Source organism: Pectinophora gossypiella, chromosome 16, assembly GCF_024362695.1.
Source record: "Pectinophora gossypiella chromosome 16, ilPecGoss1.1, whole genome shotgun sequence".
Classification (NCBI taxonomy): domain Eukaryota; kingdom Metazoa; phylum Arthropoda; class Insecta; order Lepidoptera; family Gelechiidae; genus Pectinophora; species Pectinophora gossypiella.
In genome coordinates, this window is record NC_065419.1 from 14,650,030 (window position 1) to 14,673,772 (window position 23,743).

General features: G+C 39.4%; 1 protein-coding gene across 1 annotated transcript; it reads left to right on the forward strand.

The window, feature by feature from the left end:
- The first annotated feature begins 11,464 nt into the window (after positions 1–11,464).
- Positions 11,465–22,100, forward strand: LOC126373737 (cytochrome P450 4c21-like). The gene is made up of 10 exons (XM_050019976.1): positions 11,465–11,636; positions 13,103–13,192; positions 14,550–14,660; positions 16,084–16,272; positions 16,699–16,895; positions 17,974–18,043; positions 19,424–19,625; positions 19,800–19,951; positions 20,435–20,614; positions 21,934–22,100. Exons 1-10 carry the CDS (start codon positions 11,465–11,467, stop codon positions 22,098–22,100), a joined length of 1,530 nt encoding a protein of 509 aa, XP_049875933.1.
- The last annotated feature ends 1,643 nt before the right edge of the window (positions 22,101–23,743 follow it).

Below are 23,743 nucleotides of genomic sequence, written 5' to 3' on the forward strand. Positions count from 1 at the left end.
CCATCCCACTTGCATCAGACAAAGTACTGCGGGGCGGAAGGTAAGAGGGAAACCACTGCCCTATTTTTCCCTAAAAAAGTAGCATGAAGAATTAGGAGAATGCTACACCGACAAGAGCGTGGCTCTTAAATTAGTGATGAGTAGAGGTTTGCTTCATATGGCATAACTACTTAGTCGGACAAATGCTCTCACTCGGTACAAAAATTAAAGACAACAGGCCTGAGGGTGCCTAGTTGGACGTGAACCTCGGCTCAGGGACAAAAAACCGAATCAGCGAGCTCACAGTGAAGAGTCAAGCGTCTTCTGGTTTACCACAGGTTTCGCGTTCATCAAATTCGCAGATTGCATAATATTTCACTCCCGGAACGCCCCCGTTATCACCTCTGTGTGTATAGCTTCATAGACCTCTTAAGACTTTGCTTATTGTCACGCGGATGTAAGTGGATATAAGAAACGCGCCCTTCTGTCTAACAATCAATGCAATTATAAACTATCACAAATCCAATTAGACAATTAATTCCTCAAGACATTCTTTCAGGTTAAATAACAGTAATTTTTAGGGTTCCGCATACTGAGAGAGGAAATTCTCTCAAGGATTTTGTCTTGTAACACTCATCCGTGATTAAAAAACTTACAAAGAGAAAATTAAATTCAAAAAATCTGACTTAGGTGGAATCTGTTGTCTCTTGGTATTCAAAGTGTTATGCCGAGCTCAAAACCCTTTTTGCCTGAAAGTAATTTATGTTTTCACCAACACAGTTGGGTCGACCGTTATAGATGGCGATACGGCTTAACCTATTACCTTGGTCTCACAGAAAACTTGGTGAGGTGTGAGTAGTTAGTTCATCTTGTACTATGCACGTGCCTCTGACTACCCCATTTGTTTATTTATTTATTATGGTGCATCAACAGCAGTACAGTCATTAGCATCACCTGTACCCACTTTAGAACTCTGTCGCACTAACATATTTGACAATTAGTAAGACTTACAGTTCAATTTGTCAAAAAAGTTAATGTGACATGGTACCAAATATATGGCATATTAATGCTCGTGACCGCAACTAATGCTATTATAGAATAGAATAGAAATAGTTTATCATAAAAGGGCGCCACACCCAAAATACAAAAAAAAAATAGGCAATAAAGAAAAACGACGACGAAGTAGAATAAAGCAAGATGAGAAAGTCGAATAGAAATTGTTTATTACAAAAGCCACATACAAAAAAGACAATAACATCACGTAAAAATTTTCACAGAACAACAAACAAAAAGCATAGAGGATGTTCATTAGAATGATAAGGTGGTGGTGGAAGTCCTGAGATAAAAGGGCCTCACTCAGGACAAGTCGCGGCGTGAACCACGACGCTGATATTATGTGGACCCTATTGGGTGACGCACGAACATCGTGTTCCATAAACATCTATTTGAAACACGCAACTCTTGTCAAACTGGGACGAGCGTGTTAAATGTTTTATGTAAGGTGGTACGGAATCCCCAAGAGTCTGACTCGCACTTAGACGGTTATTTAAGAATAAAAAGGTCAACTTGCATCGTTTGATAAAAAGAACAATAATTTCCACATGATTAATACCTACTTTGTTTCCAGTGATTGTTGCTTTTAATTTAGTTTTTCTTATAACTGACCTTGCCAGCCTTGGTAATAAACAATCTCACGTAGGAAATGAGGCCAACAGCGAGCCGTATAGAAAGGGTTCTGTATCAATACTGCTAGATAAAAATACCGACTGTAATTGGAATACCATTGTATTTAAGTCTATAAATTATGTAATACAAACTGGATTAAAGAAAAGAAAGGAAAACTTGAAACAGTAGGACTAGGGCCCTGTGCTGGGAGGTTTTCTGGCCACGTCTTTCCCTCAGCGTTACAGATTTCGATGTGGTAGTAGTTTTACAGCTAGTTACATAATAAGTATGTAATTTAATTATGTTTGACGTTCAAAAAGCGCTAACTTTGTAAGCCAATTTTGAAAAATAAATATTTTTTGAATTTGAAAAAATATTATGCCACCAAACACGCCCAACAAACACGTCAGGACCCCGATATTAACCCCGCCGGCGGCGTGGTCGACCATTTCCCTCATTCAGCACTTTCTATCGACTCACTAGAGTGTATGTTGTTTTGTGTTTAATAAATAATTTATAATGGGCGATCCCGAAAATACTGAATTTGTTTTATTTAAAATATAGGATAATTAGTAACACTTTCTACTTGCACCCATATTCAACTCTCCATACCTATTAAGAGAGGCGCCACAAAGGGGCGTTAGTGACTTTCACGCCTTTTTTTTCAGGGAACCATGCATTTTCCGGAAGTGTAAGAACTATAAATCTATGCCTTAATTCATCCTTTATCCACCTTATAAATTTCATGGCTGTACCTATATTACTTTAGATTTTATTAACTGAAAACCTGAGGAACTCGGAGGAAAAAACAGTTTTTACGCTCTCCTGAAAAGTTTAGGAAAACTGAGATACGCACTTATGCTTTGTCAGGGACGAATTCTGTCGGGTTATTGGCCAATGTAAAATTTTTAGACGGTTGTTTTAGATTTGTGCTTAAAATTGTGTGTTCCATAAATTTTATGCTTGTCGATTACCCATCCCTTTCCTTTTCGGCGGATAAGAAAATGACAGATATAACTTAAAATAAAATTAGATGGTGTTTACAGGAATTACCTCCATTACCTACTGATAGTGAATAAAAACAAAACACGGTATACAAGCTTCTAAATCCACATCCAAATGTCGCGATTGACAGTTTATTAAAGTGATACTTGTAAACCAATATCGTGTGTCAAAGGGAACTGGAAGAATTTAATAAAACGTTCACACCACTGGCTGAGTTCCAGGGACTAAGCAAGGGCCCCCCTGGGCTCAATTTTAAGGGGGCCCTTGGCCACCAAGCACATCAGAACAACACATAGGCTACAATTTATAAAGAATTGTGAATTGACCTACAAAAAAGCCAGGCCTATGATTAGGGCTGTGTAGTGATTGATCTATATATATTTAGAGTCAATACCCTAAATTTCATCACATCATCTCAGGCCTTTACATCTTTATCAGATGATTCAAACAGGTTTCTGTGGCAGCTTTAATAAAAAAATTAATAAAAAAAAATATAAAAAATTAAAAAAATATATAAAAAAAATAAAAAAAAAATAAAAAAATCAATCATTAAAAAAATCACTAAAAAATAATCATTTAAAAAATCGGAAATTCTTACCGCGGAAACCGAAATCCACGCGAACGAAGTCGCGGGCAGCCACTAGTATAATAGTAATATACAAAGAATATCCGCATAAGGATTCAAAATGAGCTCGTAATTGGTTTTTGAAGCTCTGAAGAGAGTAGCTAACTTCGTCTCTGGATCCCGCGCCTGTTTAGTGTTACGTAATGAAAATTCCTATTGAATCCAAGTTTGGTCTCAGACAAACCTTTGACAAGACTATCTAACACCAAACTTGGTCTAACTAAGATCTTGGTCTTGGAATACCATTGTATTTAAGTCTATAAATTATGTAATACAAACTGGATTTAAAAAAAAAGAAAGGAAAGGAAAACATGAAACAGTAGGACCTGTGCTGGGAGGTTTTCTGGCCACGTCTTTCCCTCAGCGTTACAGATTCCGATGTGGTAGTAGTTTTTCAGCTAGTTACATAATATGTAATTTAATTTTTTGACGTTCAAAAAGCGCTAACTTTGTAAGCCAATTTTGAAAAATAAATATTTTTGAATTTTTTGTCTACTAAGACGCACAATTCGGTATGTAAAAAGTTACGCTAAGTCTAAAACAATTTCGAGATTTCGCATTAATTATGTGTATTATTATTATGTAGTTTATGTAGTCGAAAGTGTATTTATTTTTATATGTACAAGTATTCCCATGCTGCACTATCCCGCTATATTACATAATATTCAATATTTCCTATACTTAAAGGTTGCCTGGAAGAGATTGCTACTTAGCAATAAGGCCGCCTATTGTACTAATTCTATTTCTCTTTTGTTTTGTATTGTTTTTTTCCAGTTTGTGCAATAATGTATTTGTTATGTTATGTTATGTTGTTAATCAGCATTATTTATTTGTGTTTAGCTCTCACATCAGTCGGATGGTTTATCTAATATCCCACCAAAAACATTTTCATATAAAATTTTGCCAAGACGAGATAATATCGATCGCAATGTCAAAAAATTATCAGTAGGGCTGACACGCGCAACGTGATAAAATATTGTCGCGGTTATTTTATCGATTCTGACGCTATAATTATGTGGTTTTATCGATGTCGTTCTGTCAAAATACGAACGAAATCACGTGGAACGTATATCAGGGGAAAAAACAAACTTATAGCCTTGCAGATCCCATATAGAGCCAAGCCTCTAACTCTACACGCCCTAACTATACAAACCCTAAGTTCACAAACTCTACGTGTAGGCAAAATATGGTGCATGCTCGGTGCACAACAGGTGCTTATTGCTCATGCAGCAATATCATCCAGATAATCTTTAGGTACAGGACAAATTTATCGACACTAATTTAAGAGCCACGTTCTTGTCGATGTAGCATATTCATTCATATTCATTTATTCATTGCAAAGTCACAAGCAGTTAGGTGTTACATACATGGTATTAGGTACATATGACACCCTGCAAGGGCACAGCAACATAAGAGGTGACAGCAGCTTCATTATAACAATATTAGTAAGTAACATAGTTAATTATGAATTAAACAAGTTAAAGGTAACAAAATTATTATACACTTACAAAATTATTACATAATAAAAAGTCAATTCTAACTAATCAAATCAAATCAAATCAAATATACTTTATTGCACATAACTACGTACATTTAAACAATCAGACATAACACATGAATACAGTACAATTTGGGCGGCCTTATTGCTCTAATGTTGGGTAACTGATAACTAAGTGCTAGTAAGACAAAAGAGGACAAGAAAGGGAAAGGTAAAGAAAAGCGGGGGGCGGGTGAGGGGTAGGGGAAGGGCAAGGGAGGACAGAAGAGGCATGATGATTGGACACATGATGAATTTATTAAAAACAGGCCAAATAATGTATTTAAAAATAAATACAATTTCAAAGTCATCCCACTCATCCTTTTTATTCACACCTGGGTCCTTCTCGGGCCTTTTGAAAGGGTTTTCTTGTCACCGGCGTAAAGGGTTTGCACACAACGGTAAATGTTACCACTATTTACGTAGCTGAACAGACACTAAGCGAATCGAACCTAGTTTTACGCATTCTCCTCGAAATAATACAGGTTGTTAGTGACATCGTAACGAATACTCAGGGGGATGATTCAGCTGATTATTCTGAGTTAATATCAAGTGGAATTTTCCGTCGCAAAATTCATGATTTTCTTTTAGTTTTTTAAAATTATTTTCAATTCTATACCATTGCGATAGGAAATTCCACTTAATATTAACTCAGAATAATGAGCGGTAGCCATACAAGTAGGTATGGGTGTTAGTGACACCGTAACGAATTACTGAGAAGGATGGAATTTCCTGTTAAAAAATTCATGAAAATTTTTGTTTTTTTTTTAATTATTTTCCGATCCATACTTTTGCGACGGAAATTTCTACTTGATATCAACTCAGAATCTTGGTCTGAATTATCCCTCAAAGTTTACGTTACAATGTCACTAAACACCCTGTATACTAACCACGACGCGGGTCTTGAAGAGAAGTATGAACACCACACTCAAGTCTGTTATATTAAATTTTGTACCGGGTGAAAGCCCTCAGCGCTCTCCATTTGTCCGGCCAAGTAGTAAATGCCATGCGCGAAAAATTTACAGTCAGTCACGACAAAAAAAAGGTTGTTGAGTAAATAGAAGTACATTGACCAAATTGGAGATGTCCTTGGAAAAGGTTTAGTAAGATCTACTCTGAACGGACGTGCGTGTATGAAACGATTGATGAATGTGAAGGAAGCAAGAGAAGTGCGTCACGATCGAAACAAATGGAACTCCATAGGCTCTGCTTACCTCAGTGGGAAATAGGCGTGAGTTTGTATATGTATTATAAAGATTTTTATATCGTTTCTGATGTAAACTGTTAGTTTATTTATTAATGTACTTATTGAGTAAATCTGATATAACAAAGTCTAGCGAGGTTGACGAGTAAAATGAGGATTTCTAGTACATTTTTACGCATATTAACCTAGAAACCAGCCAATCAGCTCGCGACACCAAGCACTTCAGGACCCCGATACCGACCCCGCCGGCGTGGTCGACGATTTCCCTCAATCAGCGCTTATTGCTATCGATCCAGTAGGGTCGATTAATTCTTTCAAATATTTTTCCTCTCAGACGACGCCCTGAGCTTCGCGCCCAACTGGGCACCCTCAGGCCTGTTGTCTTAAAGGTTGTACCGGGTGAGAGCCTTCAGCGCTCCCCATTTGTCCGGCCAAGTAGATAATGCCATCTGCGGCAAATCTGCAATAAGTCACGTCAAAAAAAAACCTTGAAACCCTACTCCAGGGCTCTTCGGCCGCCATCACGACCACGTTTGAAGTAGGATGTACGGGCGTTTATCGCTTGCAAATCCTACTCCTATTCATCTCGGCCGGCGGGGACGTATTAATAAAACTAGCATTTCTAAACACGCTTTCGTTCGTAACAATGTTTATACTGGCATACTTACAATACAAGGAATAAAAATAAAATTGTTGTTCAAAATTCTAGATTAAGTAAATTAAATTCATCTTTTTTGGGGTTATGTATACGGTTCTACAATAAAATACCAGATAATATTTTAAATTTGTCAGAGAATAAATTTAAAGCTCACGTGAAGCTTATTTTATGTAAAAAAGCTTATTATAAGATTAATGATTACCTAAATGATGAAAATGTCAGGTATTGAATGTGTTCCTCTAGTTATTAAATAACTTGTAATGTACCCTCATTGATTTAAAAGATGTGTTGCTGTTGCAGTTTCTTGTCATTTCTTCTCCTCAGCCATAACACCTTGCAAAATGACGTAAATTCAAAAATGTTACATTGACCTTCAACAAGTTTATCCATGATAATTACGTTGAATAAATGATTCTGATTTCTGTTTCAATAATAGACGCATAGTAAAATAAAAACTTTTCCGGACAAGTAATTGACGCTATTTGCGGCTAGTCTACAATAAGGCACGTCAAAAAAAACTTTAAAGCAAACTATTGGCTCCAGAGACCGTTATAAACTAGCTAATACGGCGGCCAGAGCTGAAAATGGAGTTCCAATTTCTCGGGTCATTACCCCGACCGATTTTATTTTATGCCCGGTCTAAAATAGTTCCGGGCCGGACCGGGCAGAGTAGTTCCAGGGAGAAAATGTTAAAGAAAATTGTAAATGATGTGAGAATGTTATTGTGCCTTTATAAGGAACTGCCCGATTCGCTATGATATTTCTGTCCATATTTTAACGTATCTTATTATAGCTCCTAACGGCCTCCGTGGTTTAGTGGTTGAGCTCTAGCCTCACGATCCGGAGGTCCCGGGTTCGAATCCCGGTGGGAACAAATCACTTTGTGATCCCTAGTTTGGTTAGGACGTTAAAGGCTAATCACCTGATTGTCCAAAAGTAATATGATCCGTGCTTCGGAAGGCACGTCAAGCCGTTGGTCCCGGTTATTACTTACTGATGTAAGTATGTAATCGTTACATGAGCCATGTCAGGGGCCTTTGGCGGCTCAGTAATAACCCTGATATCAGGGTTGATGAGGTTGGTAATACTCCTCACAATCCACACGATAGAAGAAGTATTAATATTATATATTTTTTAAGAATTATTACTAATATTTATTACCTATTAGTTTCAATACTTATTTAATTTATGTTTTTTTATTGACATTATTTTTATTTATTTTTTATTTTTTTAATTTTTGATTTATTATTGTTTATTCCACGTTAATACTCTGCCATCATCATCTCCCTAGCATTATCCCGTTTTTCACAGGGTCCGCTTACCTAACCTGAAGATTTAACAGGTCCGGATTTTTAAAGAAGCGACTGCCTGTCTGACCTTCCAACCCGCGAAGGGAAAACCAGCCCAATATACAGGTTAGGTCACATACCTCCGAAAAATCATTTCTCGGGAATGAACCTGCGACCTCAAAGTGAGAGGCAAGCGTTCTACCAACTGGGCTACCAGGGCTCACGTTTATTCTATGCTGCTATGTAGAAAAACATCGTATGTATTTTTTCTTTTGTATAGGTAGGTGGGTTTTGTAAAGTAAGATGATTCCGTGCTTCAGAAGGCACGTTAAGCCGTTGGTCCCGGCTATTAGCCGTAAAAACACCTCCACCAACCCGCATTGGAGCAGCGTGGTGGAGTATGCTCCATACCCCCTCCGGTTGATTGAGGGGAGGCCTGTGCCCAGCAGTGGGACGTATATAGGCTGTTTATGTTATGTATAGGTAAGTACCTACATTTTACAAAAGGGTGAGAAACTTTTGCAAATCGTAAAATAAAAAAAAACATGTTAAGTAAGGGAGAGAACAATAATAATTACAAACAATAACAGCTGTTAACAAAATTTTCAAAGTAATTTTCACCCTTCTTTCTTTTATTTAGGATGGAACCGAAGTTATGAAAAGAAAAATAAATTAAGGAAGATAAAAAGTTTTAGGAACAAGCCGTTAGGCCTTGTTTTTTTTTTGACCTTCTTCTTCTTTGCGAGTCGATGGCGATCGAAGCTAAATTTTTGCTGACCAATAATTGGCCACGCTTAATTTCCATTTTTTGACCTGACTTGCATTAACAACCTGGCCGGACAAATGGGGAGCGCTGAGGAGTCTATGCCGGTGCAAAATTTAATACAACAAGCCTGGAGATGCCCAGTTGGCGAGGCTTTGTCTGGTCGAACCAGCCACTGGCGAAGCTTAAAACCTTAAAATTGTTGCTGGGTTAGCACTCAAGGTCACAAGACTGGGACATAGAATAATAGTACACTGAGCTAGGTATAAGCCAACCAGGTTTTTCCTTTAATACCTCATCATCATTAGCCCATTAACGTCCCCACTGCTGGGGCCCGGGCTTCCCTATGGATGGATAGGGAGATCGGGCCTTAAACCATCACGCGGGCCCAGTGCGGATTGATGGTTATTAACGACTGCTAATGCAGCCGGGACCAACGTCTTAACATGCCTTCCGAAGCACGGAGGAGCTCGAGATGAAAACTTTTTTTTGTGGTCACCCATCCTATGACCGGCCTTTGCGAAAGTTGCTTTACTTCAACAATCGCAGACCGAGCGCGTTAACCGCTGCGCCACCGAGCTCCTCAAACCTTTAATACCTTTAATACCTATCTTATTTTAAGTTTGTTTATTTTTACAAGACATAGACAAAGACAAAGATATTTGGTCCATGACTTATTTCTCTTTCTTTTAATAGAAAACACTTGCAGTCATCTAGACTGTCCGGGTGAGAGCCTTCAGCGCTCCCCATTTGTCCGGCCAAGTAGTTAATGCCATCTGCGGCAAATCTACAATAAGTCACGTCAGAAAAAAAAATCTAGACTGTCTTTCCCTTGACGTTTCTTCTTTTTTTTTTGTTACATCTGAGACAGACGCGACGAGGGGTAGCACGTTTACGGTTTATTTTTGTGGTTGCAGCTGAGGTTGAACAATCGGTGTCCATGGTCCTCCAGCACATCTATCAAGATGTCCATGCGAGATGGCTCAGAAATATTACATTTATCTACATACACCCCAGAGGGAATTGAAATTGGCGCCAAAGAAATATTTAAAACTACTTACAATGATGTGACAACGTAACTAACTACACTATAAATAACTAACTATAAATACAAGAAAAACCAATCCTTAACACTGTTAAAATATTTAAAAAAACCGACACGAAAAAGTACGTCTTTCACACACGAGGTTTCCCGCCCTTTCCACCCAATAGAATTAATGTACATAGAGTATGTAGTAAGCACAGATTATAAATTATATGACGTGAACATTCACTTCTAACGAACACTACTTACGAACGCGAGTGATTCCAATTCCCTAATTAAATATGACCGTGATCGAAACATGTGCAATTTTTCGTAAATATTGCAGCGTAGTTATAAAGATATTATGTAAATTATTCTAGCCAATGTTTAATTCAGTTTAACGGTTTAAGTAATTAACGAACGCGATCAAATAATTGCCCGATTTTAGCCAATGCTACGAAAATATTCCCTCAAGTATATTTGGAATACCGTAAAGAATGAATAAAACCCGATTTCGTATCGCCTACACCATTTTTTTTTAATATAAACAAAAAATGGCCATTGGTGCGGATTCCTGTAAACACCATCTCATTTCATTTTAAGTTATACCTGTCATTTTCTTATCCGCTGAAAAATAAAGGGACGGGTAATCGACAGGCGTTTACGGAACACGTCAGTTTTAGTCAGAAATTTAAACAACTCTCAAAATTATATACATTGGCTAATAACTCGACAGAAATAAAATGATAAACATGTCAAACGGGTTGCATATCATTGAGTTGCCTATTTGATTCGCCAGTGTTATTCATTCACCATCATAGCTACCTACGACATAAAAACTGAATGTCAACGAACCCTGAATTTAAGTCTACTGAACCACTTTTGTAACAAAAAAAAAATATTCTGATAGAATAATTATCATGATCGATCAACATTATAGCTGAGAATTAGAACACACGAATTCATTTTTTGCGTTGTAACACCACATATTAAGTTTACCAGTCGAAGAGTAGACTTTAAAATCAATTCTATTGCACACATTTATTTTTATTAAGATCAATAAATAAATGCTCAGTGAAAGTGTAAGTGTGTTATCAACCATATCATAGACTGCCCACAACATTGATATAGGTACTACAATATCGAATAATCCATGGTATAGGAAGACCAGGTTAAAATGGCCACATCGAAGCAATTCATCTAAGAAAGCAATATTGCTATTTGACATTTGTTTGCATTGCTCACTTACTTTTATGTGCGCAAATGTCAAATAGCAAAATTGCTTTCTTAGATGAATTGCTTCGATGTAGTCATTTTAATTTACAATAATAAAATTTACGTCCTTGGAATGTTGGAGAAACCAATTTAATGGTAACACTTACGTGATCAATTTGCTAGCAATGGCCGCTTGTCATAGGATTGAGCATACCTGGTTTTCTTATACAATGAAATAATAAGTGTGATTTTAAATAACAATAATTTTGTATATCAATAGAAGCCCGGGTGAGAGACCTCAACGCTACCCATTTGTCCGGCCAAGTGGAGAATGGCATATGTGGCAAATCTACAATAAGTAACGTCAATAGTTAAAAAATAGAAAGAATAGAAGGGACACTGCCTGCCCCGCACCGATACGAACTTGGACTTCCTCACCATTTCCTCAATGGTCTTTAAACGATATACCCGAATTCAACAACAGAACTAGATTTCCCAAAATGGCGATTCTAAACGCGTACTCGTACGTGTTAATCGCAAGTGCGGTGTTTATATGCGTGTGCGCATGTTGGCGGCGCATCCGTCGCGCGCGCAACTTACTGTGGCATCTCCCCCACTTTCCAACCCTGCCGATCATTGGGAACATTCATCAAATGTACGGCGACAGTGAATGTGAGTTTATTTTTACCCAATGACGCAAAGGACGGTGTTATTACCAGCCCTCCGGTTGAGCGTTCTGCTCACGATCCGGAGGTCCCGGGTTCGAATCCCAGTGGAACAAATCACTTTGTGATCCCTGATCACCTGATTGTCCAGGAGTAAGATGATCCACGGTTCATCATGATGGATGAAGCACGCTTCGGAAGGCACGTTAAGCCGTTGGTCCCGGTTACTGATGTAAGTGCGTGCTCGTTACTTGAGTCACGTCAGGGGCCTTTAAAAGATAAAAGATAATTTATTTGCTTAAACATGAGTAATTTAAATACAGATGACAATCTCAATCTTTGGAGGCTAAATAGTAACCCTGAGCTTGGTGATCCACCTCACAACCCACACGATAGAAGCAGTTGATAGTCATCGAGAGGAGGCGTGTGCCCAGCAGCGGGATGTCTGTAGGCTATTTATCTTCGCCTTATAGTGAAAACCACACAAAACACCATTTTGAAAATCAAATCCTGATGTGATTTTTGTAATGATCCGTGGTAGCCCAGTTGGAAAAACGCTTGACTCACATTTCGAGGTCGCAGGTTCGAATCCGGCACAGGCCTAAACCAATTATTGTCGAATTTGTTTCCCAATTCATGTTTGGATCATAAATGATTATCACGTGCCGGTTACGGAAACTACGTGAGGATACCCGCATTCCCGAGAAATGCATTTTCGGAGGTATGTGACCTAACCTGTATTGGGCTTTGGAAGGTAAAATCTTCCCGGGATGGAAATTCAGACAAGCAGTCGCCAAAACCGGACCTGTCAGGTTAGGTAAGAGAACCCTGTGAATAGTTGATGGAGGCTGCTATGGAAGCTCCTTACATAGCAGCCTCCGATCCCAAGAATTAGGTACTAATTCGCAGGGCTAACACAAGCACACGCACACACACACACGCGCGCACACACACACACACACACACACACACACGCACACACACACACACACACATTGCAAATGAGCTGTTGTTAACCTGAATAAATAAAAATAAAACGGGATAATGCTAGGGAGATGATGATTGATTTTTGTTGACAAACCCCCACTTGATCGCCGTCGGCATGTCGAGACGTCGTCGACATGCCGACGGCAACCGCTCAGCTGTGTGTGACATTTCAGTATGTCATACATACATACATACATACATAAACTCACGCCCGTAATCCCAAATGGGGTGGGCAGAGCCACAAGTAATCAAAGACAACTTGCAGCCACTGTTGATACGAAGTCCTAATGGTGATAAGGGATCAGCCTATCGCCCATAACATTAGTCCATCATGTTAGAGGACGCAATCCCTCTGTCGGTTTTTACGACATGCCCGGGAAGACAATCAGCTGAACGTGTTCTATGTTTTTTATTTGCTCCCAGAACAGCATAGAAGCAGTTCAGTATGTCACTGTGTAGTCAAGGATAACGCACGTATTTTTACAGTTCTCTGCCGTCAAGTGATGGGAGTAACCAAAATGATGAATGATACAAGACTGCCGTTCGTCTCGTGGCTTGGACCGATACCAGTTGTTGGTAATTATACAGGGTGTTAGTGACATCGTAACGAATACTGAGGGCGATGATTCAGACCATGATTTCCCCGATACCGACTTACGCTTATCGCTATCGACCCACTAGGGTCGATTAATTCGTGCAAATATTTTCCCCTCAGACGACGCCCAGAGCCGAGGTTCGCGCCCAACTGGGCACCCTCAGGCCTGTTGTCTTAAACCTTGTACCGGGTGAGAGCCTTCAGCGCTCCCCATTTGTCTGGCCAAGTAGTTAATGCCATGTGCGGCAAATCAACAATAAGTCGGAAAATTCATGATAATTATAGTATTTTTTTTTTATTTATTTTAGTTACTTTTGCGATGGAAAATTCCACTTGATATCAATTCAGAATCATAGTCTGAATCATCCCTCAAAGTTTTCGTTACGATGTCTTTAACACTAGTTGTAACCAGACACAAAGTACTTATACGAAAATTATCGTATCAAGCCTGTAAACTTATTGAGGTCAAATTCTTAGAACTTGATATTAAAATTCAAATTCAAAAATATCTTTATTCAGTAGGCAACATAGTTACACTTTGAATCGTCAATTTTTATATAACGAACGTCTCATCCGCTAAAACTACTGCAGCTTCTCACAACCTGTATAAAAACCTCCGTACAGGGCCCTAGACGTTTTTTTTTTTTAATAAACATAAAATATTTCTATATAATTGAGTAAATTATTTGCCTAATATGTTCTCAGACAGTTAATCCCATGCATTCATATCTTCTAAATAATCACTAACTTTATAATAAGTAACCTTTTTTGTACAGTTTCTGTTTAACTACTGTTTTAAAACAGTTGAAAGGCAAATTCTGAATGTCAATGGGAATCTTATTGTAAAAACGTATACACTGCCCTTAAAAAGATTTAGTGGTCTTATGTTAACGACTGACTTGTAAAGCAAGTTAATTTTTATTCCGGTTATTAACAATGTGCCGATCACTATTTTTTGCAAATAATCCTATATGTATGTTAAAAGCGGCTGCAAGTTGTCTTCCGATTGCTTGTGGCACTGCCCACCCCATTAGGAATTCCGGTCGTGAGGTTTAAGTGTGTATTGAACGCGCTGGTTGGCGGTTCATGTGTAAAATTTAATAAAATGTTTATTTACTTGAATAAAGTCCTTTAATTCTTCAATTATTTGAATTACAAAGTCGTTTTTAAATTGAAATTAAGTGGTAGTTTGAGAGCGTCGTTAGATACGGTTGGGCGCGGTGGAGAGAGCGTTGCAAGCGCGGGGCGCGGACATTCGCTGGTGAGGGGGGGCGGGGAGAAGCAGTGTTGCTAGCGTTCGGCGCTAACATGTATGATTAACCTGTTTGTATATTGCAGCAGTGAGCGAGCCCCTGGATGTGAAAGCAGTGTCTAACTGCTACCTGGAGAAACCATACACGTATGAGTTTGCCCACAACTTGCTGGGTCAAGGTCTTATTACGGCTCCTGGTAAGTAGAAACGAGAGTCTCAAAATGATTAAGATGATTTATTCTTTCTACGGGGTTCTTTAATAAAAAAACCGGGAACCGCTAACGGGATAATGCTAGGGATCTCCCTAGCATTCACACACACACACAGTGAGTGAGTGAGTGAGTGTTTTTTTACAGGTTCCCGTTACCTAACCTGAAGATTTGACTAGTCCAGTTTTCATAGAAGCGACTTCCTGACTTACATTCCATGAACTCAACCCAACCCAATATTGATGGTTAGAACAAAGAATAAGAAACGTTTATTATAAAGGGACACCACAGAACAGATAAAAAACAAAACACGAAATAACACATATTAACTTACAATCAAAACACGCATTTCTCGGCGATGTGGGTTTCCTCTCGATATTTTCCTTCGTCGCTGTGCTCGTGATAATCATGTAGATAATATCCTAAAAAAATAGCCCGAAAAGAGATAATGTGTGTATCCTGCCTCGAGCTTCGTCTGCCTCAATCTGCTCGAGAAAACGACAGACGTGTTTATTCATAGAAATCAAAATACAAAAATTCTAATAAAACCGAGATAAACACATGACTACGGCCGTGTTCCTTATTCTATGCCGACGGTTAGTGACATCGTAACGAATACTGAGAGGAATGACTCAGACCATGATTCTGAGTTAATATCAAGTGGCATTACTCGTATCCGTCGCAAAATTCACGATCTTTTTTGTGTATTTTTTCAATATGCTTTCAATTTATACTTTTGCTATGGAAACCTCCACTTGATATTAACTCAGAATAATGAGCTGAATCATTTCCCTACAAGTACGTACAGGTAACCGTATAAGTACGTATGGGTATTAGTGACACCGTAATGATGCTGAAGGGGATGATTCGGACCATGGTTCTGAGTTGATATCAAGTGGAATTTACGTCCGGAATATTCATGAAAATAGGGTTTTTTTTTTAATTACTTTCAGTTCCATACTTTTGCGACAGAAAATTCCACTTGATATCAACTCAAAACCTTCCCTGTGTGAATCATCCCTCAAAGTGTTCGTTACGATGTCACTAACAGCCAGTATGTATACCAACTCTGCCGGAGTAGGCATCGGTTGTGGAATGTTTAAAAAATTGGTCGTCTGTATTGGTATCACTACATAGTATAAAACAAAGTCGCTTTTTCTGTCCCTATATCCCTATGTACGCTTAAATCTTTAAAACTACACAACGGATTTTGTTGTGGTTTTTTTAATAGATAGAGTGATCCAAGAGGAAGATTTATACGTATAATAACATCCATTAAATAGTGGAAAATACTGTTATTTTTAAGATTTTTAATGTGATGTCGAAAATAATTTCATTTTTTCCTCAGCATTGCACCCGAGCCAAACCGGGGCGGGTCGCTAGTTCATTATAATATAACTTGTATTTCCAGGATCAATATGGAAACATACTTCCAAGAAGCTCTCAGGAGTGTTCACCACCGGTATAGTGGATGGCTATCTGGATATATTCAACGCAGCAGCACAGAAATTGGTGACGATGATGAAGGCTGAAGTGGGGAAGGAACCATTTGATATATCCCACAAATACGTCACTAAGATTTCGTTGGAAAGTATTTATCGTGAGTAGAATGTTGCTGTTGTAGAAATCAAAGAATTGAAGCACATAATAACGGGTTCTTACAGCGTTTAAATGGGGATATGAGACTCCCGATATTTCGACACTGTTGCAAGTGCCATGATCACGGAATGACTGATGAGATTGGAGTGGAGTAGGTAGATCCATAATGTGTGTCATGTGTTTTAATTATGATAATAACCGCGTAAACTTAAAACAATGTCAAAGAATTGGTCTTTGATATACAAGAGTGAAGAATGCTACATCAACAAGAGCATGGTGATGAACAATCGCGTGGTCTGGGTTAAGGATCGTCTGCCCCGCTCCCGCTTTCTTTTTATCTCGCTCTAACACCCACGCGATAGAAGAAGATTTCATAACTTATGCTTGTATGCGTGTTCTCTTACCAACTCTCCTCTTTTCACAACAGATGTAACTCTAGGAGTACCGAGAACAGAAGAATGTGCAGTGACAGATGAATACCACCGCAAGCTCAGCAGAGCTATGGAGCTGTATCTGTTTCGAGGAGTGACTCCACTTCTCCACTTCAACTTCTTGTACCGACTCATGCCTGCTTATAAGGAGTTGACGAAATGCGAAGAGTGGCTCAAAAATACGGCTGAAAGAGTAAGAGTAACCAATGTACATACAAGCATAAACTCACGCCTATTTCCCACCGGGGTAAGCAGAGACTACAGAATTCCATTTGCTAACCAATATAACCAAACCAATATAACATAAATAAATAGCCTATATACGTCCCACTGCTAGGAACAGGCCTCCCCTCAATCAACCGGACGGAGAATAGAACATACTCCACCAAACTGCTCCACTGCCGGTTGGTGGAGGTATTTTTTTACGGCTAATAGGGACCAACGCTTAACGTGCCCTCCCAAGCACGGAATTATGTTACTTTTTAAGACAATCAGGTGATTCAGGCCTACAAAGTCTTTCCAAACAAAGAACAGTCTCTCAAAGTGATTTCCGTCGGGAATCAAACCTCCAGATCGTGAGCCTGACGTTCTAACCACTAGACCACGGAGGCTGTCAAAGAGTAACAGAATAAAACTTTTAAAATGTTTATTTGACAAATTTATTTTGAAATATGGACGTGAAAACGTAAAACAGTAGACATAAACTTAGTGCATTTATTAGAAATGGGCATTTTTTTTTTGACGTGACTTATTGTAGATTTGCTGCAACTGGCCGGCCGTAACTACTTGGCCGGACAACTGGGGAGCGCTGAAGGCTCTCACCCGGTAGAACGTTTAAGACAACAGGCCTGAGGGTGCCCAGTTCGGAAAATACGAACTTTTAATATCACGGAGCTCCGTGCGTCGTAAAGTTTACGGACGAGTGGAGTAGGTATAAAGTTGTTCCGGATGAGAGCCTTCAGCGCTCCCCATTTGTCCGGGCAAATAGTTAATGTCATCTGCAGTAAATCTACAATAAGTCACGTCAAAAAAAACGAGTACAAAGTTGAAGTATGAAGTATTTGCTCATACTTTAGTGGCGCGCGGTTTGCGCTCACTTAGCTTGGAAGGGCCTCTTTCATCTATTCCATTCGTCTCCACCAACCCGCATTGGAGCAGCGTGGTGGAGTATGCTCCATACCCCCTCCTGTGATTGAGGGGAGGCCTGTGCCCAGCAGTGGGACGTATATAGGCTGTTTATGTATGAATGTTGTAAACATTGTACATTGTAGGTCATAAATAAAAGAAAAGAAGAAAGAACCTGTGCAGAACGGAATGGAATAATGAAACCAAATATGAAAGGTATTGTTATAACATTTTTCCCTTTTCGCGTGTACCGTACTTTCAACCCTGCAGGGCTAGCATCATCATCATCAATTTAAGAGCCACGCTCTTGTCGGTGCAGCATTTTCCATGCTACTTTTTTAGGGAAAAATAAGGCAGTTGCCAAGAGGCAACTGCAAGCAAGAGCAAGAGCTCTTGCTTGTTTTCTTGTAGGCTAGCATGCGCAATGTGATAAAATTATCGATCGAAATACATTTTGTCGAAATCGTTTGTTTTTTTTTTCTAACATGCGTGCCACATGATTTTGTTCGTATTTTGTCAGAACGACATGACTTATTTGGGTTCACATATTAGCACCAATCGGCTCAAATTAGGCCGGTCATAGGATGGGTGACCACAAAAAAAGTTTTCAAAAAGCGTTTTTTTTAATTATTTTCAATCCTAAACTATTGAGATGAAAAATACCACTTGACATTAACTCAGAATAATGAGCTGAATCATCCCTCTCAGTATTCGTTACGATGTCACACGCCGTACAAGTAGCCATACAAGTAGATATAGGTGTTATTGACAGCGTAACAATTACTGACGGGGATGATTCAGACAATGGCTTAACGTATCCTCCGTAGCACGGAATCATCTTAATGTTAGTAGTTAGGTATTCATATTAACTACTTATTCTACTCTTCTCGTGTGGATTGTGAGGTCAATGACCGACCTGATCAACCCTGGTGGTCAGGGTTATTATTAAATCGCCCGAAGGTCTCCGACTTAGCATTGGCATGTAACCCAACATTCTGGACTGAATATTTAAAGTACCTACTCTCTCAACCTCAAATTCAAACATATCTTCATTCAGTAGGTAACATAGTTCCATTTTGAACCGTATTTTTTTACATAACGAACGTCTCATCCGTCTAAAACAACTACAGCTTCTCACAACCTGTATAGCCGAGGAAAAGAAGCTGCAAGAAAAACCTCGGCACAGGGCCCTATATGTTCTTTAAAAAAAACATAAAATATTGTTACACAATTTAGTAATTTGGCTTAATATCAATTTTATATTAGGCCAAATATTATATAGTAATATTAATATCAGTTCACAGACAGATACTTACTATTAATCCCATGCATTCATATCTTCTAGATAATCAATAATCTTATAATAACCTTTTTTACTAAGTTTCTGTTTAGTTATTGTCTTAAAACTGTTCAAATATAAATTCTAAATGTTATAATCTTCTTCTTCTATAATAGGTAGGTAGGTTAGTCTATAATAGGCACTTAAACGTATTTAGAAAGAAAGAAAGAAAGAAAGAAAGAAACGTTTATTATAAAGGGACACCACAGTAACAAATACAAAACAAATAACAAATATAATATTATAATATTTCCCAGAGAGCAGCAAATCCAAATTCTTACCATTCTGCGACGTGCTCCTCTCGCTGAGCGAGAGTGACCCGGTGTTCACGCGCAGACAGCTGGTGTATGAGCTGACCACCATCATGGCGGCTGGACACGACACCGTCTCCCACGTCCTCACCATGAGCCTCATCATGATCGGCAGCCATCCACACGTCCAGGATAAACTACATGAGGAGTGAGTGAACCTTCTTAAATAGTCTTTTCGAGTAACGTTGAAGAGGTATTCTCTCTTCTAATAAAAATACTTCTTCCTGGTGGCATGTCAATTCCATACATTTTTATCACTGTCACTGTGGATTGTAATCCTTTGCAACTCTGTTAAGGGCCCTATTGTTTTCTCTATTTTCAGAATAAGAGCAATATTTGGGGCCAGCAAGCGAGCCGTGACCAAGGACGATCTCTGCCAGCTGCGATACTGCGAGGCGGTGATCAATGAGACCCTCCGCCTGTACCCTGCTGTGCCGCTCGTCCTCAGACATGCTGACAAGGATCTTCAACTGCGTAAATAAAAAATCTGCTATTTAACTATATCAGACAGGACTGCCTGCCAAATGTGGCCGCAATTTAAAAAAAAACGTTGAACTCAATTTGGACGACGAGCAGCTAGGATGGGAAAGGACAGCTTTATGTCCTCATAAATGTATCTAGTGACAACGCGTATGTATGCTACTAGACTGATGGTAAAGAAATAACTTATAATGCGTTCAGCTGCTTATATCCCGGGCATGTTATTAAAGTCGACACGTGCATTGTGTCCAATCTGACGAACTCCAAAAACCCACTAATGAGTGATAGGTCAATCGCGTCACCATGTATCAAAAGTGACTGTAAGTTGTCGTCCAAAGGTGTGCCAAAAGTGTGGAAAGACCTCTCTCCCTGTTCTCCACTCGTCCCCACCCTGTGCTAGATAGCAAAGAGAGAGAGAGAGAGGGAGAGAGGTCTTTGTCATACGCGAAGATACATGCTAATAATAATAACTTTCAGAAGCGTGTACGATACCGAAAGGTGTCAGCTGTGTCATCAATATCCTGGCCGCGGGACTCTCGCAGCATTCGTGGGGCGCAGACGCGGACTCCTTCCGACCTGAACGCTGGCTGGAGCCGCAGCAGCCAGGGCAGACCCACTTCTTCATACCCTTCAGTCATGGGAAGAGAGCTTGCATAGGTAATGTCTTAGAGTAGAACAAAGTCGGTCGGAGTAACAAACCATCAGAAATCGAAAAAGGGGAGGCCTATTTTCAGCACTTGGATCTGATAGACTGCTTTTTCTCTTGTGTGAGTTGTGAAGTCAATGACCGATGGCTCATTTAGCGACTACACACTTACTAGACCTACGAGTTCTGGTAATATGTTCCCATTTATTTTCTTCTGTTCTTCTTATGAAGAACCGAAGAAACAGCTCTAATGCCAGGGGTAGATACAGGTAGTCACGCTTGTAGTATCCTGGTGGCCATTACAAGCGTAATTCATACGAGTATGTATGGAAAATTAAACGTTTTTAACCGCTTGTTGTACTAAACTGTAAATGCATTTTTTCTCTGGGAGGTTACAGTTTCTGTGTCGCGGAAATTTATGATTTCTCCAGTCAAGTAGTTATTGACATACCTATACGGCAAATCCATAAAAAGTCACGTCAAAAAAACGTGGGTGCGTAAAAAAATGTGGTGTGTAAACTTGATTGCGTATGAATATATTAAAATGTACTTACTTATTCATTATATATTTCAATGTAGATATGGCCAAAACGGCAAAAATAATTTTGTTTTATAGTTGCTGTGTTATACCTGTAAGTGAGTACTGGGACTGGGAGGTTAAAAAGAACACATCAAAACAATTCAAGCAATAATTGTTTGCATTGTGCACTTATTTTTATATGCGCAAATGCCAAATTGCAATTTTTTAGATGAATTGCTTCGGTGTGGCTTTTTTAACCCCCAGATGCCAAATGGTTTTGCCCATATTTTTAGCAAATTAAAGTAGGATGGACAAATTTTGCAACGTTCCTCTTTGTGGACACTAAACACAGCAGTGTCCAAGGTGCAGACGATTGGTCCTGGGTACTGTAGTGACAAAAGAAAAACGAGAAATTATCCAGGTGAATCTGACGCATTTAACCACATCTTTCGCCAGAAATTGAAAAGACTGAAAGTAACAACAGGACGCCTATGTCAGCAGTGAGATCAAATAGGTCTAATCAAATCTAATCTAGCCTACAAGATCCCACTGCTGGGCAAAAGCCTCCCCTTCCTCTTTCCATTTTTCGCGGTCCTTTGCGTACTCAAATGGGTTTGGGCCGGACATGTTTGTCGCATTTACCCTGAGCGGTGGGCGCGGATCGTCACGCATTGGGTGCCTCATGACGGGTACAGGCGTAATGGTAGACCTCGAAAGAGTTGGCGTGACGACTTGGACGCTTGCCGGAGGGACTAGCCGGATCAAATAGGTAATAGACAAAATATTTTAAACAATGTTTTGTAATTCCAGGCAAAAGATACGCCATGTCAATGATGAAGACATGTATCGCGCACTGCGTGCGGGAGCTGGTGTTGTCAGCTGACATCAGCGACCTTCGCTTCAAGATTGCCGTCACCATGCAGCCAATATCTGGACATCTCGTTCAAGTTCGATTGAGGGAAAACGAGTTCGATTGAGGGAAAATGAGTTCGATTGAGGGAAAATGAGTTCGATTATACATTTGTAGTTGAAATAAATTATTGTAAAGCTAAGTGAGATAAATCCTCAAGTAGAAGCATATTATTATTTTATTTATTTATCATTTCCCTAGCGAAATACCGTTCTTTTAAAAAAAAAAAAAAAATAAAAAAAAAAAACATTATTCTCAGACTAGTCCATAGATATGTTAGTATGATTAACTTACATGCTATGTTAGTAACAAGTAATGTAGATAATAAGCAGATGGGCAACCTCACCGTGCGCTCGGGCGCAACACGTGCAGCTCGGTGAACCGGCCCAGCAGCGCGGAGTCCAGCCGGTCTCCCACCATCCTAAGGACGCTGTTCGTGTTCCTTTGCACTCTGCGTACTAATGAGCCAACTTTTTTGCGAATTACCGCGTAAAAGTCGTCGACTCCAGCATCGGCAAACATGCCTGAGGCGCTGCAGTAACGAGGGAGCCTAAACAGAGCCCTAAATACATTATTGTACTGGATACGCAGAGCGTTATAGGCCCCAAGTGTAAAGTTGGCCCACAGGCTGCCCGCATAAAAAGTCTGACAGTATGCCTTAAACAGCGTAATTTTAACTTCTGCTGAACACCGAGCAAACCTGCGTGCCAACATATTACCACGTACCGATAACCCTCTGCGCTCCCTCTCAATATCAGCATTATCACATAAATTTTCAGTGACTATGTGACCAAGATATTTAAACTACAGTTTATGTAAAATTTAGCATATCAAGTTATGATTAAGCAAAAACCGCACGGAAGATGTGGCAATCGAAGTCTAGCAGAAAGTTCGGTGAGGTGTGGGTACTTAGTGCGACTGTTGGGTACTGTTGCGATATAGTCTTGAGCGAATGTGTATGTATGTATGTTCGTAGTCGCGGACAGAAAGCGAGTATGTAGATACTGTGATCATCCTGCCTGGCCATGTTGAATTAATGAACTTTGCGACGGAAAATTCCACTTGATGTCAACTCAGAATTACTGTCTGAATCATCCCTCAAAGTTTTCGTTAAGATGTCACTAACACTTTGTATTATTGTTCTATGTGTTTTTGTTGCGATTGCCGATAAATACGATTCGCCCATAATGTGCCACCTGATTGGGATGACGGGCGGATTTAAATCCGAATATCGTCCACCTTATTTTGTTAAATAACTTAGTCTTCTTCTATCGTGTGGGTTGAGAGGTAAATTACCAAGCTCATCAACCCTGGTGGCCTGGTATAACATAGTATGTAAGTTTTTGTTACCAACCCTATGGATCTTTTATTTTGTCCGAATTAATAATTTTCGATTTGATTGTAATAGCTAGACGATGAAATCTCTAAGTTTAGAAATTAGTTTACCTGTACTGTCTGTTTTGATAGTATATTCCTTATGTCTGTTTTCTTGTGTACAAATAAATCTTCTTCATCTATCATGTGGGTTGTGAGGCGGATTACCAACCCCATCAACCCTGGTGTCAAGGTTACTATTGAGCCACCAAAAGCCCCTGACATGGCTCATGTAACGACTACTAACTTACATTAGTAAGTAATAACCGGGAGCAATAGCTTTACGTGCCTTCCGAAGCACGGATCATCTTACTTTCCGACAATCAGGTGATCCTG

Excerpts from the sequence above, each read along its gene's own strand:
- LOC126373737 (XM_050019976.1), top strand. The coding sequence starts at position 11,465 with ATGGCGATTCTAAACGCGTACTCGTACGTGTTAATCGCAAGTGCGGTG. Across the intron at positions 18,044-19,423 it reads AATGAAACCAAATATGAAAG|AGAGCAGCAAATCCAAATTC; the intron begins GTATTGTTATAA and ends AATATTTCCCAG. Across the intron at positions 19,626-19,799 it reads CAGGATAAACTACATGAGGA|AATAAGAGCAATATTTGGGG; the intron begins GTGAGTGAACCT and ends CTCTATTTTCAG.